We start from the raw sequence: 15,197 nt of genomic DNA, 5'->3' as shown, positions 1-15,197 counted from the left end.
AAGTGTTCTGGCCAACGGCCGCATCAACTAGCAAGCATGTGAGTGAAAGAAGGTTCAGATGATTCCAGTCTTTGAGTCTTCCAGCTGGGACCCCAGATATCGTAGAGGAGAAACAAGCCATGCTGTGTCCTGTCTCAATTCCTGATGCACAGAAACCATGACAGACAATAAATAATTCCTGTTGTTGTAAGCTACTAGATTTGGGGGTAATTTATTATGCAGCAATAGATAGCCATTGGGATACAATAGTGAATAAGAGATGTCTGTTCTCTCGCAGGAGAAGACAGAGGTATTGAACAAGCAGTCCGAGCTGTGATGAGTGTTTGAAGAATCATTAGAGATGCTCTGTAAGTATCTAGCAGGGAAATCTAAGCCAGTTTGGCAGTTGAGGGTAATCTAACTTCTTATTGTGAAATGGTCACTCTCTCCCACAATTCCTTTTTCCTAGCACAATGCCTGGCCATGGCGGTTGCTCAAAAATATTGCATAACCTATTGTGGCTTCTTAAAATTAGTTTCCTTGTTGCAGTCTTCTTTCTTATTTCCTTTATGTTCTGAGAGATGAAGTTAATAAAAAGGCAGGTCAGGAAATCCTAGAAACCTTCATTCAGCCTTTGCACCAAATGAAAAACTAATAGTTCGTTAATTATAAACTTTCTTTCTCTGTATGTTGCATTGTATAATATGTCTTGCCTCCCAATGTTGGAGGAGAGTGCTGGTCTAATACTGTTTGGCCTATAAGAGGGAAAATATTGAAATTTTCTTCCTGAAATGCTTTAGAATGGCACGATATGAATATATTGATGGAGATTTTATGCAGATATATACATTATGACCCTCAGGTGGACTGAGACGGTGCTCCCCTAGCGGAGTGGCCACCAGGGCTTCCCACGGCATCAATGGAGAACCTGTCTGTCCACCAGTGCAATCACAGGGTCTTCACAACAGAATGCAAATGCTCCAGGGTTGTACATTAGTTAGCACTGCTTGATAAAACATAGGACTCTCAGTTAAACTTGACTTTCAGATAAACAACAAATAATTTTATGGTATGTTTAGTATATTATTCCTTATTTACCTGAAATTCAAGTTTAATTGGGCATCCTGTATTTTTGTTTGCTATCTCTGGCAACTCTAATACTAACAGTAATTAGTCCATAGACTATGGTGATTAAAAAAGAAAACAGAAACTAATAGTATGAGGGCAGGGTGGGGACTAAAATTAGCTGAGGTTTGATAAATGCCCAATTATGGGTATGACTAAGGGAATCCTTTTTCTTCTAGGACTCACTAGTTTCCTTTTCTCTACATCCCAGTCATTCAAAAAAATCTGTTTTCATTATGCCCAAGAATTCACATGCAATCAAGCTGATGAGGTAAGGCCTGATTCTTTGCTTTATCCACATACATGAAAGTCTTTTGGTTTCTCAAGGAATGAGCAAAACCTTCCATCCTTACCTCACTTTCATTGCAGCAGAACACATCTGAGAGAGTGTAGAACTGGGGGTCTAGGTCAGCAATGGCGGGTGCTGGGTTGAACAGTGTTTTTACTACAAAGGAGTGAAAAAGGGGTTCAGTGGTTATCATTTTTAACATGGTGCATTTATGGACATTGAGTAAGGGAAGTCCTCAAGTACAACCATATTCCCCATTGGATTAAAAATCAACTTAGTTACAGATGTAGAAAAGTCTGGAATCTCAATCTCTGTGATAGCCTAGTAGCAATTCCTTCTTATGTCCATGTGCTCTACTTTTTACTTTACAACATTTCAGCTTCAAGGGCAAGCATCAATATTTATAACTAAGGTGATTACAAAGTTATGGCAAAGGACAACAAGAACATTAAACAACAAGAACAATTAAAATTAAAAATTTGAATGTTGTGGCATGAAAGGACACATATAAATGTGAACATGCAGTCTGGTGAACATTTTTGTGGGTTACTGTGAGTGCTTAGATGCAAGGCTAGTTCATAAATCCATTTTCCAGGAAAGTAAAAAAGAGATGATAGAAAGGAAACAATGAAGAGCTTAAAAATTTCCTGGTAAGAATGGTAAGTAGGAAGTTCATGTACATATCCACGTTTTGAACACCTATGTATGTCTTCCAAATATGTTGCACTTACTCATGCAAACATACACATTAACACAAAAGCTTACAGTCTTGGCTTCTGTGGGCAATCTGGGAATGTAAAGGAAAGGTTGATAAAGGAGGAGAAATTCAATCAGAGGCTAAGAGCTAGCTCAGACTACAAGAGGAGGATGGATGGGGACAGCAGAAAGAGGAAAAATGAGAATGTCACGGCCATCACAGTGTTAGAAGAAGTACATTTTTCAGAGGAGGAAAGTGAACCTCAGAGAGATGAGGTCAGTCTAAGGTCCTAACACTGGGAGACGGTTAAGCTGGGTCCCTACCCAGGGTCCTCCAGCTTGAAGTCCAGGGTTTGGTTGTTTCTAAAGTGGCTGCCTCTCTAGGCCAGGACTCTCTGTCCACAGCAACACAAGCCCCCCATGCCAATTCACAAAATTTAAAAACAGCCTTTGTTCTGGAACTTTGTAAATTTTTTTTTTAAGTATTTAGAAATTATATTCATAGGAAGCTCTCCCTCTGTCAAAACACTTATCCACCAGAGCACCCAACTAGATTGGTTGGTCTTCTTTCTTCTACCCAGGTCCACTGACTTATGTGTGTTTAGTAACCTTAATTTACTATAGACTCATAGAGTAAAACTCTCTAGCTGCAGTCCCCAGAGACTCTTCTAGAACAGTGGTTCACAAACTTGGCTGCATATCCGCCTCACGAGGACAGCTTATTAAAATGCCTGACTTCTGGGCTCCACCTCAAACCCACTGAATCAGAATCTCTGGGGGTAAGGTCAGTGAGTGTGCACATTGACAAGTTCTCCACGTGGCTCTCCCATGGCTAGTTTGGCGCTGATGCGTTCCACGTTCCTAGGGAGATGTGTATCAGCACGTGGCTGGTGGAAGCTGTCCACCACTTCTGCCTAGGGAGGAGCTAATCTACTGCTGCACCTTCTTTGGTCTTACTTAACATTTTGGTTCGGTCAGTGGATCTTGTCCAGTGGTTTATAGGCTAACACTATTCCCATGTTTTCATTATTTTAGAATCTAGAATGTCCACCCACAGAAATTCTATGGTATATTTTTGGCTGCTCATATTTTTGCACAGGGTTATTGTGAGGCTTAAATTAGAAAACGGATGTAAGAGCCCTGTGTAAACTGTGAAGTGTTGTACAAAAGTAAAGGATTATTACTGTTATTATATTGTCCTTTACCCATAGCCCAACACCCCCGCCTGTCCACCCATCTCTTCTGCCTTCTGATGGAGTTTTTAGCCTGGCAACAATCTCTCTCATTGGTTTTCCCGCTTCTGCAAGGTCTCAGAGATGTCAATTATGCATAAAAACCATCATTGCCCAGCATTCTAACACACCCATTTACTTTTTAGGTTTTCAAAATAAATATGTTGTTCCCTATTTTCCTCAAGCATTAAATTGAAACACCATTGCTCACCTAATCTGATCCTCAAAGCTGCACTCAGCAGCTCTGAGCACAGGTTAGAGCAAGCTATCAGTATGCAACAATAGGGTAGAGCCATTCTTCTTATAAAAGTTCCATTTTATCCTAAAAGATCCTTGATCCAGCAATTCCTTTTCTAACCCTGTCCTACAGACATACACCGGCCTGCAAAGATGAGGTACAGTGACGTTCATTCAGCTCTGCTTGTAACAGAAAAAAACCAAAAGAAACCTAAGTATCTATCAGAGTGGATAAAAAATTATGACACATACACCCAATGGAATGCCCTGCTGCTGTTCCAAAGAATGAAGCAGATCTCTGTTTTGTCACAGAAAGACTTCTATAATTTATTTATAAGTGAAAAAGGCAGTTTTATAATAAAGTCTATGGTAGGATCCCCCTCTTTTTTGAACAAAACAAATAAAACATAACTATATGTGTATTTACATTTATACACTTACATAGAAGAGAAAAAAGTCTGAGAGGTTACTCACTAAACTAATAAGTGATTAGTTACAAAAGGCTGAGAATAAATCTGACCACAGATTAACTGCTATACATCATGCAAAGACATAATTCTTAAAATATATATAATATCTCACATCAAAAAACGTGTACATGGGCTTCCCTGGTGGCACAGTGGTTAAGAATCTGCCTGCCAATGTAGGGGACATGGGTTTGAGCCCTGGTCCGGGAAGATCCCACAAGCCACAGAGCAACTAAGCCCGTGTGCCACAACTACTGAAGCTCGCGTGCTTAGAGCCCGTGCTCCGCAACAAGAGAAGCCACCGCAATGAGAAGCTTGTACACCGCAACAAAGAGTAGCCCCTGTTCGCCGCAACTAGAGAAAGCCGGAGTGCAGCAACAAAGACCCAACGCAGCCAAAAATTAATAAATAAATAAATTAATAAAAAAAAAAAAGAATTGCTAGTGTATAGATACACAACAGATTAAAAAAAAGAAAAAATGAGTACACTGTGAGTGAAATGATGCTGTAATGTCTGGGTTTTGCTTCAAAATAATCCAAGGTTGCAGTGGGGGATGGGAGTAATAAGTTGGGGTATAGATGAAACAAGATTGGCCAAGTGTTGATAATTGTTGAAGCTAAATGAGAGTATATATGAGTTTACCATACTTGAAATTTTTCACAATAAAAACAATTTTTTAAAAACAATTTATTTTATTTATTTATTTTTGGCTGCGCTGGGTCTTAGTCGTTGCATGTGGGCTTTCTCTAGTTGCAGTGAGCGGGGGCTACTCTCCATTGCGGTGCACAGGCTTCTCATTGCAGTGGCTTCTCTTGTTGAGGAGCACGGGCTCTAGGCGCGCGGGCTTTAGTAGTTGTGGCACGCGGGCTCAGTAGTTGTGGCTCACCGGCTCTAGAGCGCAGGCTCAGTAGTTGTGGTGCACGGGCTTAGTTGCTCCATAGCATGTGGGATCTTCCTGGACCAGGGCTCGAACCCATATCCCCTGCATTGGCAGGAGGTTTCTTAATCACTGCACCACCAGGGAAGTCCCAAAAACAAATTTTAAAGAAACAATGACATTGAATTTTAAGCAACAATTGCTGGATTGAGAAATTCTACAATTTAATTTGACAGTAAATACTGTATAAAAATAATCAAATCTTATTTGCCTGTATCTTAAGAAGGGAAAGCATTCTTACCAAAAAAAACTGGATACACAGGCTTAGAGTCTAATAACTAAATTTAGGGGAAAAGTGAAAATACCATAAAGAAAGGAGTCTCTTTGGCTCATGCTACCATAAATAAGCATGAATACTTTACCACGATGAAAAAAAAGTGAAGAATTAGCAGATGTAGTTCATCAAAGAAGAATGCAAATTTGTAATAGTCAAGATGAAAAAAAAACTGATGTCATCCTGGAACCATGCAAAACTAGAGAACACAGGATGTACCATGGAGTAACTTGGAGTTGCAGAGGTGACTGACAGCACCCAACAGTAATTATTATCCATTACAACGTATGACGGACTAAACTCCCAGTTGTCTTAACAGCATGTCAATGGCTGGCGCAATAATGTCCATGAGGAACTGGTGAGGCCCAGGGAGGCAGTTGTACAGGCGCAAAGACAGGAAAATGAGGTGGAAGCTCTTAATGATGTCACCATGCAGGGCAGGGGGCTGGACAGCTAAGAAGGCCCTAATAACGAGCTCAGAGAAACAGGGGGAGAAAATCACCCTAAGTAAAGAAACCATAGGAAGGTTGGGCTACCCAAAACACTGGCTTGGCAGTCTCCCACTCTAGAGGTTCTTCTCTGTGACTTGAGCAGCAAAAACACCCAAAGCTTGGGCTGTGTGCTGGTCCATGTTATTGTGAAAGTCAAGGTGGCCAGCCAAGAAATTTTGTTTGCCAAATGGAAAAGGACTAAAGTGGCATTAAAAGATATTTTGTATCCTACCTAGAGTTTAATCTTGGCGATCTTACAATCTCAATTATTTATAATTGTTCCTGTAATGTCGCATTTGCTTTGAAATGGATATAAAGACCAGAACCAACAGGCATAATTTCATCACAAGCAGCTGTACCACCAGCTCTGCCGTGGGCCTAAGTCACACCACTGTGACCTAGAGAGGAGGGGGCTGTAGAGGGCTCCCAAGTCATTTTTGGTGTTGCAGGTGCTGTTTAAAACCAATGCTTTCATTTTGGTAAAGAGAGCGATTTCGGAGACAGTATATTCAAAGATGAAGGCGGGGGGTCTTTTTCCTCTGTATTTTAACAACTGATATATAATCCAGTTATACAATGTATTTAATTCAAACGTCACTGCTTGTAAGTATACAGATAAGTATACAGATGAGGGAGCTGTGATAATAAACCCATAGATGATGATGATGACAACAAGGATTTTACCATCTTTCTTGTAGATGGAATAATGCTGACTAGCACATATGCAGCCTTGTGGGGTAATGGACAGGACACTCAGCACTCAACAGATCTTTACGCTCTGTGATCAGCCCATTCTCACACTGTGACACTGAAGAACTGTGAGAGCTCTCAGAAAATGAGGCTCAGTGCAAGGAACTGACTTACTTGCATGAGGTCCCCCATTTGGTAAGTGATTGATTCTGAATTCAAAGCCATACTTCATGACTCCCAAACCAGTGCTCCTTTCATTGTACCACTCTTCTCTCAGGTGAGAATGTAGACGCATTAAATTCAAACACACACACACACACACACACACACACACACACACCACTCACAGTATAAAATCTGAGCTGTGTCTGACTGGTAACTACCAAATGGGGACCAGCTGATTTCTAGACAGAGGCTCCTGTGTGCTGGGGCGCTTGTGTGTGTGTTTTATGAGGCAGATAGGGGACACATTGCTGAGAACACTCTAGGGTCTTGTCTCTGTGACTCGAGCAGTAATAACACTCAAAGCTTAGGCTACATGTTGGACATTGTTACAATTCATGGATTTCACTTTTCTAGAGATACTCTTCATAAAGGCTCTTCCTTGATATCAACAGGATGTGGCAGTTTCTTTATTTAAAGTATGCTCTAGGACACAGAACTTGGGTCTTGGAGTGTGGAATCCTGGTTTCTACAGTGACCTTGGTTGAGCTAATTACTTAATCTCCCCAAGTCTGTCTTCTCCCCTTCAATCTGGGAGAATAATGCCTGCCATATTTTTGTCATAAGGTTTTTCTGAGGACCAAATATATATGAAAGTGCTTTATAAACTGTAAAGTACATATAAGTGCAGGAATTACTACTTCCAATATTACTATATAAGAAAGATCATGCAGAATCGCTACTTAGGCATGCTGGCTCTCAGTAAAAATGTGAAGTAGGCTAGGTGATCTTTGGCTCTCCATCACCTACCCCCACCCATTCCTGATGCCCCAGATCCTCCAGCTCCTCAACTAGAAGAACTGCCTGGCAGGTGATGGAGGAGGCATTGCTGGACGCTCTCCCCCACCAAATGACAGCCTGAGTCAGGCTGCCTGTCCATCCGGGTAACTCTAGCCTCACCTGTGAGAGGTTAGCTCCTCAGCTGTGGTTCCTGTACCTTTCTCTCCGCCACAAGCTGGGTAGGTAACAGGCCTGTCCATCCGGGTAACTCTAGCCTCACCTGTGAGAGGTTAGCTCCTCAGCTGTGGTTCCTGTACCTTTCTCTCCGCCACAAGCTGGGTAGGTAACAGGCCTGTCCATCCGGGTAACTCTAGCCTCACCTGTGAGAGGTTAGCTCCTCAACTGTGGTTCCTGTACCTTTCTCTCCGCCACAAGCTGGGTAGGTAACAGGCCAGTAGACTAGGACAGAGGGAGCAGTCATCTCCGAGAAGCAAGGGACAGTAGGAAAAAAAGAAGTTACATGAGAATATACTTTGACCTGTACAAGGAAAGACAGGAGCATGAATGAAGTGGCACGGTGTACTCACACCACCTGATTACGATGAGCGCAGTCAGTGCAGAGAATGCTCACCATAAGCCTTAGACTTTATCTGTGACACCCTGAGAAAATGTAACCAAATGGGTTTTGGCTTAAAATTCTTTCTGACAGCTTCGAGTCCATTAAAAATACATTAAATGTCAGTGAGAATTTGCCACAGCATGTTGTTTTGCCAAGAGGAAATTTGTTAAATCAGGACATACATTTTAAAATTCTCCACAAAATCATTTCAGTAACTTATTTTCCATTTATTGCTATGTAGAACACTATACACTTTGAGAGAATCACTTATATAAACACACAGATACATACACACACTTACTGTTCTTTTTCTTCTTTTTTTTGGTTTTGTGTCTTGATGAGAAAGTTTTATCTGGAAAAGTCAATGTGGTTCTCTCCCTATTTTCTTCTTAGTATAATTCACAGAACTATGGCCACAATATCAAGGAGAAGCCACTGTCTTAGAGTGGCTACTTCTTATTTTGATTTTTTTGACCAAAGGGTGCTGAGATCAGGATATTATCCTAATTTTAATTTAAAGAGAGAAGTGAAAGAGAAAAGAAAACTGGTGTTTACTGAGAAGTACTACACCATACTTGGCATCATAGTTTATTTCATTCTTAGACCAATTCTGTAGGGGAGTATTTCTGTATGCATTTAACAGACAAGGCTCAGAAAACTCAGATAATTCTGCTAAGACCACAAAGCTAACAAGGAACAGAAATGGGATTCTAACTCAGAAGACGCTTTCCCCACTAGTCAGTGGTAAAAAAGAAGCAAACAGAAAGAAACTATCTGGAGTTTTAAAAAGTTGGTTATGTGCTGGGGTTGAGAGAAGGGGAGTGGGTGGGAGAACAGATGAATCAAGATTAGCCACGAGTCGATGACTGTTGAAGCTGGGTGATAGGTTTCCTTATACAATTCTGCCTGCTTTTGTGTGTTTGAAAATTTCCAAAGTCAAAGATCAAACAAAACAAAAAGAGTCGCTTAAAGGACACTGACAACATAGAAAATATTACATATAAATAATCTTTTGTTGTTTATAGAAAAGACAATGAAGTTTTACAAAAAGGAGAAAGAACAAATCTTCAGTTCCTTGAGATGTTTATCCAAATGTACCTGGGCAGTGATTATACATGACCTGCAGCTTAACCTCTGGTTGTCAGAATGGAACTCATTCTACTGCTTAGAGTGTATCTTGGACAATGGGCTGCTTCAAAGATTCTAGTTACTACTTGAATTATTTCTGCTAACTAGATTGGAGATTTGTATTTCAGAATATCAGAAATGCTACTCATGTTATTTTTTCACTGTTTTTAAGGTTTTCTAACATTATCGAGAACTACAGGAAGACAGTGAATCTCACAGATGGGAGAAAGAATATTTTACTGCAGAAAAAGTATGGTTTTGCTTAACTTGAAAGGTTAACTTTCACTGAGACAGTGATAAAAGCTTTTACAGAAAGAAGGACAAATGTGTAGAATTACCTCCACTGCTGTGGGCTATTCTCAGGGCTTCCAAAGAAGCTGCTGGAGTTACTTCTAGCTGGCAGATCATTACTTTGGCTCTGCTAATGGCACTGGCTGCTTCCCTCAGGTCTTCAGTATTCAAAAGTAAATTTGCTCCAGCCACTATAACGATGATATTCTGGCCTATAAAGAATTTTTACATGTTTATACTAAAAATCAAGCAAAACCAAGCAACGACATCCTGCAATGTTACAATTACCCTTAGAAAGTCATTATATATAAAATGTGTTGTAAGTATTAATTCTAGCATTTCTAAGCCATTCAGGTTAAATTTCGTATTCCTAATGGATCTTCCTTTACATCTCTGTAGGAATCACATTATTCTGATCATCTTGAGCAAAATCTAAAAAAAAAGATTTCCCTTATCAATATTCTTATATATTTACAAAGAATATTAGCTGATGAATTATATATAACATACTTAAAAATTTTCTCTTATGGGAAATGGCTGGTACAATATATGTGGTAAAGATTCTGAATCCTAAATGACAGAGGTCGTAATGATGAGTATAAACAGGAATCAGCTTGCTTAATGCTAAAAACTAATGCTCTTTAGCATGCAGTCAGTTCATGTGTGTACCCCAGGGTATTCAGAAAAGTGATTTTGTAAATCAAAACACATTTTATGATATCAAACATGAAAAACTATACGAGATAACTTAAGGTAGGGTGAGAGTGATATTTGGCCTATACTGTACTAGATCAAACAGAAGCAGGACTAAGGAATCTTGTATGCTTATCACTTGGACCTACTCTCTACAATCCCACGCAAGTGAGGGAGGAGTGGTGGTGCATTTTCTCTGTCAGGTGAACTCTCAGGAACTGTGCTGTCCAATACGGTGGTCATGAGCACAAGCCACATGTGGCGACCGAGCACTTGAAATGTGGCTTGTCTAGACTGCGATGTGCTTCAATCGTACAATACATAGCAGATTTCAAAGACTGAGTTGTAAGAAAAGAAGGTAAAATATCTCATTAATTTTATTTATTTATTTATTTAAATTTATTAATTAAGTTATTTTTGGTTGCATTGGGTCTTCGTTGCTGCACATGGGCTTTCTCTAGTTGTGGTGAGCGGGGGCTACTCTTTGTTGCGGTGCGTGGGCTTCTCATTGCAGTGGCTTCTCTTGCTGTGGAGCACGGGCTCTAGGCGCGCAGGCTTCAGCAGTTGTGGTGCGCAGGCTTCAGTAGTTGTGGCTCGCAGGCTCTAGAGCGCAGGCTCAGTAGTTGTAGTGCACAGGCTTAGTTGCTCTGCGGCATGTGGGATCTTCCTGGACCAGGGCTCGAACCCGTGTCCCCTACATTGGCGGGCGGATTCTTAACCACTGCACCACCAGGGAAGTCCCTCATTAATTTTATTTTATTTTATTTTTTTTTTTTTTTAAACTTTTTAATTTCATGTAATGTCTGAAACATTTATATTAACATATTTCCATACATATTTCCATACAAATACAAATATGATTTTTAGAAATTTCATGTAATGTCTGAAACATTTATATTAACATATTTCCATACATATTTCCATACAAATCCTCATTAATTTTAAAGAACATTTTGATTTCATGTTGAAAGGACAATATTTTGGATATATTGAGTTAAGTGAATATATTAAGTGAATATATTAAGATTAATTTTACCAGTTCCTTTTTACTTTTTAAAATGTGGCTCATGGAAAATGTAAAATTATGGACATGGCTTGCATTATATTCTATAGGACAGCCTGACCTAGAGGGATGAGTTGCATCAGTATTTTCTGTGCTCTAGGCTGCTTGTGCTGATCTTGTATAGACGTGACCTAAAATTACCTCTGACCGCAGAACACATGCTGGCCTATCATCTTACCACAGATGTGTTTGTTGGCCAAGGAGGACTTAATAAAGTGGGGATGGTTCAGCATAAACCCTATCTCAGTACTGGAAAAATTCAAAGTACCCGCACACTGAAAGACAGCATACCTCCTTGCCGTTCTCCTTCAGTGACCTCATTCTCTCTGCTACAGTCAACTGCTGCTCTGTGTTGCTGACTCCTGAATAGACATTTCTGGCCTGGCCTTGGCTGATGAGTGACAAAGCCCAAGACGAAAGCTGTCTGGTGGACACTGCCATATGGCTAGCTCGTTCATGCCTCAAATTAAACTTGTCAAAACCGCTACTCATCCCTTCATTTAAAGATGCTGATTGTTGTCTCTCTCTGGGTATTTGTGTTAGCTCTTCTACTACAATCTATACTCTCGAGGGCATTACCATACACTATAAACCAGACAAAGTCTACCATAACAGGCACCCCATACACAATATTAAATATCTTTGCACGGAAAATGCAGTATTTTGTTACACAGATAAGGAAGAAACATAACTCGATATCCCTAGAACACAAAAAAGAGTTAAACTTTAAGGCAGGGAATGAGCTGCTGTTAGCAGCAATAATTACTTAAATGTAGCTTAAAATAATGGACACAGACGGTTGTTAGAATGAAATCTTTTGTCTACTGTCTTTAAGTGGAATATATCTTTTGTGGGGTTGTTATTGCAACTTTGAGATCACTAAAGTAGAACTAAAAATACCATAACTTCATGATAAATGATTTTGTGAAACTGCATTATAAATAAAAGACATATTGTGACAAATCCTAATTTAAAACAATGCACTCTAACTTCTCACAAAGCAGTAGGTTCTTCTGTCCTAGGTGCTCCATGAAATGCTCGGTCCTTCTGAATGTTAATTCTGATTTAAAAAAATCTTATGTAGCTGTTTTTATACTTAAAATAGTTGGCAGCAATTATGAAAAGTTTACTCGAGGGTAAAGGGAAGTTACTGGGTTTTTTCCCCCCATAAATTTATTTATTTATTTATTTTTGGCTGTGTTGGGTCTTTGTTGCTGCGTGTGGGCTTTCTCTAGTTGCGGTGAGCGGGGGCTACTCTTCGTTGCGGTGCTCGGGCTTCTCATTGTGGTGGCTTCTCTTGTTGCGGAGCACGGACTCTAGGCACGCGGGCTCAGTAGTTGTGGTGCACGGACTTAGTTGCTCCGCGGCATGTGGGATCTTCCCGGACCAGGGAATGAGCCTGTGTCCCCTGCATTGGCAGGCGGATTCTTTATTTTTTTTTTAATTTTATTTATTTATTTATTTATTTATTTATTTATTTATGGCTGTGTTGGGTCTTCGTTTCTGTGCGAGGGCTTTCTCTAGTTGCGGCAAGTGGAGGCCACTCTTCATCGCGGTGCGCGGGCCTCTCACTATCGCGGCCTCTCTTGTTGCGGAGCACAGGCTCCAGACGCGCCGGCTCAGCAATTGTGGCTCACGGGCCTAGTCGCTCCGCGGCATGTGGGATCTTCCCAGACCAGGGCTCGAACCCGTGTCCCCTGCACTGGCAGGCAGATTCTCAACCACTGCGCCACCACGGAAGCCCGGCAGGCGGATTCTTAACCACTGCGCCACCAGGGAAGTCCTGGAAGTTACTGTTTTTAAAAGACAAATGTTTCAACTATTGCAAGGCCTTGTGACAGGCATAGTTGTATATATAGACTTTTGAGATTTGGTTGCTGTTTAAAGAGCAGACAAAATTGAACACTAACAATAAGTTAGAAGTAATTGGTTGCTGCCATTTGCTCAGTAAATATTCTATAAATATGATTCATCAACTTTCTTTTGCACCCATATATTTACATTTATTTACTTAGTGTAACTGAAATGACAGATGAATACTTAACTACTTTTAGAGAGAAATATCAGTTCTGGGTTCACATGAAGGGTAATGGGATGCTACAGAATGTAAGTATAATTTTGAGGCAACTATACCACTTCATATGTATTGGATGGACAATTTTGTATTTGAATGATCAACTAGGGAAGTGTAAGTAAAGGGCAACATATATATTTAGATTGGAAAGACCACACATTAGAACTTGGAGTGGTGGTTATGGTAAGAGATCCACAGGAATAGGGTAAAAATTGATGCTTCTGCTCTAGTTCTGGAAATGATACTCCAATATGTGAAACACATACCTTCATTACTGACAATTATAGAAGCAGTTCCTGTTGCAGCATCTTTAGTCTGATATGTAAATTCTAAAAGAAAAAGGAAATCACAGTCACGTATGTACAGCCTGGCAAGGATAATCTATTTTAACAATTTCAATGCACCACTAATCCTTGGAAAAACTTTTTAACCTTTAACCATCTGGAATGATAAAAAAGAAATAAGTAATTAGTGCTAATTTATACCCATCACCTATACAATGAGGAAAATACAAGTCTTCACACTTAGTTGCGCCTTTTTTCTACATTAGTGGCAACCCAGCAAACCACCCCCGCTTCCGATGCCTTCAGATTATTCACAGTTGTACACATATGCATTTTTCTAGACCACCATATTTCTTTTCTTCAGTGAAAGAAATGACAGACTTGAGATGAAAGACTAAAGGTCAAACTCATAAAATGAAATTGTTTAACTTTCTTCATTTTCATAAGCTTCGCATCTCATCAAGAACTATGGTCTGGCGTGTAAATGGAAATGTTGATCAGGCAGCCTTTGGCAGCAGCAAAGAGCCTTGAACTGGAGCCAAAGACCTGCACTCTAGTCCTGGCTCTGGCTCCAGCTAACTGTGTGCTCTTGGACAAATTCAGAACCAATCTGGCCTTCAGTTTTCTCTTTTGTGAAATGATGGTATCAGCATCAGTGGTTTCTAAGATCATTTCCAGCTATGACATTCAATGACTTTTCTTAAGATATCTTTTGTGAATGCAGCACCTGTTTTCTCTTGTCACCTACTTTTGAAACATTTCTATGAGATGAACGCTTGTAACCTCCTATCATTTTATTCCTGTCTGGAGAAACGTACATGAAAGAATTAACCAAAGGATATTTAAGCAAGACTAGACAAAGTTGTGCATAAAAATTCTCTGGCCACCAGGGGAGGATCTAATAATTCTATTGTATTTTCAACTTGTAACCAGATTCCAGAAGAAAGTTATAAAAACTAACTTTAAGAAAGATGAAATTTTACCTGTAGAAATATCATTCTGTTTCAAGTTTTCTATATAATCATTGCCAAAGGAATCTTTGCCAACCTGTACCAAAGAAATGATGAACGTTAGATTTTTTACATTTAGTAAAATGCTACAAATGTAGTTTTTAGAATACTTAGCATTTTAAAAGGGCATATCTGCATGGTACTTTGTAAACATTAACTAATTAATCTTCTTAATGTAAGATGCTATACTTGATTTCAGCCCAAAGAATTGTTATATATTAATGTTCCATTTGTATCCTGCCTAAAACGTGAAACATTTAGTGACTGTCACAAGTTCTGCAGCTTCACTCTCATTTTGATCTTTTCATATGGAAATTGCCATTGAGACAGAGCTGTCCACCATCAACAACGCTCAATATTTATGAAGAATCTCAGCTGTTCATACTTCAGTATAAATGAAGGCATCTTTGTAGTGACCTGCCTGGTGTTTTAGAATCTTCTTATCTTCTCCACTGACCCTGACATGGGGCAAACAGGAGGGAATTTAAAAAGTCCTAGCTAACTTGGGTAAGTTGGTGTAGTGGAATTCTGTTGTTTTGCATCCTAGCATCCATTCTGGTAATGATACTTCGATTTTTCCTTTGGACTCTTTCATTCACAGACAACATGATTAGGGTTGCACATTTTTTACAATCAATGAATCTATATTGACACATCATTATCACACAAACTCCA

The 15,197-nt window shown here is 39.8% G+C and overlaps 1 protein-coding gene across 6 annotated transcripts in view; it reads right to left on the bottom strand.

Moving 5' to 3' along the window:
• RBKS (ribokinase) overlaps positions 1-15,197 on the bottom strand; it is an 85,616-nt gene that overhangs the window by 38,321 nt on the left and 32,098 nt on the right. For all 6 annotated transcript variants that reach the window (XM_059943686.1, XM_059943687.1, XM_059943682.1 and 3 more), the window contains 4 exons: positions 14,496-14,559; positions 13,495-13,557; positions 9,446-9,610; positions 1,458-1,549 (listed from right to left, as the gene is read on the bottom strand). In XM_059943686.1, the coding sequence (XP_059799669.1) occupies positions 1,458-1,549; positions 9,446-9,610; positions 13,495-13,557; positions 14,496-14,559 (384 nt within the window). The remainder of the gene's footprint in view (positions 1-1,457; positions 1,550-9,445; positions 9,611-13,494; positions 13,558-14,495; positions 14,560-15,197) is intronic.

This window comes from Balaenoptera ricei, chromosome 13 (assembly GCF_028023285.1).
Source record: "Balaenoptera ricei isolate mBalRic1 chromosome 13, mBalRic1.hap2, whole genome shotgun sequence".
NCBI classification, from domain to species: domain Eukaryota; kingdom Metazoa; phylum Chordata; class Mammalia; order Artiodactyla; family Balaenopteridae; genus Balaenoptera; species Balaenoptera ricei.
Note: the sequence above shows the minus strand (reverse complement) of the source record. Positions and strands in the feature narration are given on the sequence as shown.